Below are 3,063 nucleotides of genomic sequence, written 5' to 3' on the forward strand. Positions count from 1 at the left end.
ATGACCACAAAAGTTCAAGCAGAAGTAGGCCAAAAGCAGAAGAAGAAGCAGCAAAACAAGCAGAAGCAGAAGTTCAAGCAGTCACAGAAGAAGAAGCAGGACAATCACAGAAGAAGAAGCAGCGCCGGCGAGATCCCCCTCCCGATGACCACACGGCGGCGGCAGCGGCGGCGAACCCTAAAAACGAATAAGTAGAGCGGCGGCGGTGGTTAAGAGAAAAATTGAAGTTGAAATTGGGGTTGGGGTTTTGAAGAGAGGGGCATGAGGAAGGGGATGGGAGTTACGGGAGTGGGGTGACGGGAGTGGGATGAGGGGCTGAGGGGGTAAGGGAGGTACGGGAGTCGAGAGTCAGGAATCGGGTGTGGGGTGAGGGAGTGGGGATGAGTGAGGGAGTGGGGTGAGGGGGTGAGTTACGGAGGGAGAGGAGGGGAGGGGGGTTTAATAATATTTTTAATTTTAATTATTTTTATTAATAATGAAAGGTAATATGAAAAAAAATAAAATTATGAGTAAAGGACATTTTCGTCCCTGACCTTTTTTTTCGCAGACATTTTCGTCCTTAAGGAATGGAAAATACATTCAAGCCCCTGACCCCTGAAAAACGTGGACATTTATGTCCTTCCGTTGAATTCAGCCGTTTGCACTGGACGAAAAAAGATGAGGTGGCGCTGAGGTGGCCGTAACGGAGGCTAGGTGGCATGGAGTATTTCATAACAGGACATATAAGTCCCTAGAGACAAAAACGACGCCATTTTTGTAACCTGCCCCAATCCTGTTTCGAATTTTTCTGCCTTTTCTTCTTCCTTCGTCCTTTTTCCCTTTCATTCTTCTTCCTTGGCCCCTGCCTTCATCACCGCCGCACAGCGGCGCCTCCGTCAGTCACCATCAATGCCGGCGACCTCCTCCTTCCTCTCTTTTTGCGTCTTCTTCCCTTTTTCACTTCCTTACTCCCATTAGTCTCTCTCTCTTCTCACCCTCCTTCCACCCACCGTTCGTCCGCGACAACCTTCTCGGCGACCCACTGTTGCCGCGCCGCCGCCTCTCTACCAACGCACCACCATCGCTACTAGGGCCCAACCATCATTTCCTCTCTCTCTCATTACCACCCCTGTGCTTTGCAGATCTTCTTTCTCTGTGTTTAATTCACTCTGTTATTGTAATTAGTTAATTAATATTGTTTAGTTAGTTTTGTTTAGCTAATTTCAATTTAGTTAGATTAGTTAGTTACATTAGGTTGTTAGAGAATCTGACGTGGATAGTGGATTAGGTCTTGCTTGCTTAATGTTGTTGTCTGTGCAATCACTGTTTGTAGTTCATTATATTTAGTTTGTTCAATTGTTCTTGAATTGTTAGGATTAGGGTTGGTTAATAGAAATTGCTGAGACTGATGTTTTACATTGATGCTGTGTAAATTCTCATTGCCTGTTTTGGTTAACAATAAACTCTTATGTGCTCATTTTGCTGTCTGATGCCACATCTCTGTTTTAAAATGAGCTAATTCCTTTGATTCAATGATTCAATGATGCTCGTTTGCAAACTCCGCCTGATAGGCTTCAAAGCATAAAATTTGATGCCTTCGCATCCAGAGCAGAGCTTTTTAAGGCAGAATCGAAATATTGGAATGAGATAATAGGACAATATGTTGATACTTTAGGCTGGAAAGAGACGAGAATGAGAAATGTTATGGACATGCGAGCTGGATTTGGAGGGTAATTTTTCTATCGTTTTATTTTCTTTTTATAAATAGACATTTAGTTATTCCTAATTGCTCTAATATTTGATAGTTCCTAAATTTTATTTTCAATATATTTGAGTGCTTTCTCAGGTTTGCAGCAGCATTGATTAGTCAGAAATTTGACTGCTGGGTTATGAATGTTGTTCCTGTTAGTAGCACAAATGCCTTGCCAGTTATCTACGACTGTGGATTGATGGGAGTTATGCATGACTGGTATTTAACAAAACTTACTTAAGATATATTAAATACAATGTTCACCTTGTGGTACTGAGGTTTTCCAATTCCATGTACTGAAAGAGCCTCTATATCAATTCCCCCAAATTACTTTTGCGATCTTGTTAGTGTTTTGTAATATTCTGCAATTTTTATAATTTAGGTGTGAAGCATTTGACACCTACCCAAGAATCTATGATTTTCTGCATGCTGCCAACCTTCTTTCTGCAGAGCGCAAAAGGTACCTTTTTCTTTTCTTATCAAGTTTGTATCTTTCCTCCTGGCTTATAATCATTACACTATTTCTGTTAATAATGAGAAAAATGAGAATTGTGGTTTGAATATCCAATCCGATATTCATCTTTCGTAATAGTAGCTTAGGAAATAACTATTTTATGATCGCTCTGCTCGACTGCAAAGTCCAGTATTGATAATGTCTATGTGTTGGATTTCTCTCTTATCAGATGCAATGTGTCATCTATTATGCTTGAGATGGACCGAATACTAAGACCAGGAGGACGGGTATACATCCGCGATTCTATTGCCATCATGGATGAAATTCAAGACATTGCCAAGGCAATGGGGTGACAAGTCACATTGAGAGATACATCTGAGGGGCCTCATGCTAGTTATAGAGTATTGGTGTGTGACAAGCACCTGCTACATGCTTGAAACAAAATGGGAGGGTATGCATAAACATGAAATGGAACACATGTTTTGCTTTGATCCCACAAATAGCAGAAGTGAAGTCATACAACATGAAATCCTGTTTGTCATTTCAGAAATATAGGAAGATTTTAAGTGCCTAGTATCACTCACTTGTTACTTAAAGAGTTCAGAAAGTGATGAATGTTGGAAGCATTTTTTGGTTGATACTAGGCATGAGATGCGCGATCCCGAAAAGTTGGGTAAGTCAAGTGCATCATCTAACTTAGTTGTAACATTCAATTTATTTGTATATTACAAAGCTATTCCACATATATTCATTGTTGATTATTCCAAATAGAACAAATCATCTATGTACGATTTTGATACATTTTCCCCCATTGATTTATTAGTAGTTTCCAAATAAGGTATACATTTTCTTCTTGATTGAAGAAAAATCGTGCTCTAGG

General features: G+C 40.4%; 1 protein-coding gene across 1 annotated transcript; it reads left to right on the top strand.

Annotated features, from left to right (window-relative positions):
* On the top strand, window positions 1-2,620 carry LOC107616875 (putative methyltransferase PMT11). Its single transcript, XM_088499360.1, is given in 5 exon segments — window positions 1-191; window positions 1,515-1,709; window positions 1,826-1,948; window positions 2,112-2,189; window positions 2,413-2,620. Coding segments are annotated over 5 exon segments (795 nt in total).
* The last annotated feature ends 443 nt before the right edge of the window (window positions 2,621-3,063 follow it).

This window comes from Arachis ipaensis, chromosome B9 (assembly GCF_059453495.1).
Source record: "Arachis ipaensis isolate K30076 ecotype BB chromosome B9, ASM5945349v1, whole genome shotgun sequence".
Lineage (NCBI taxonomy): Eukaryota > Viridiplantae > Streptophyta > Magnoliopsida > Fabales > Fabaceae > Arachis > Arachis ipaensis.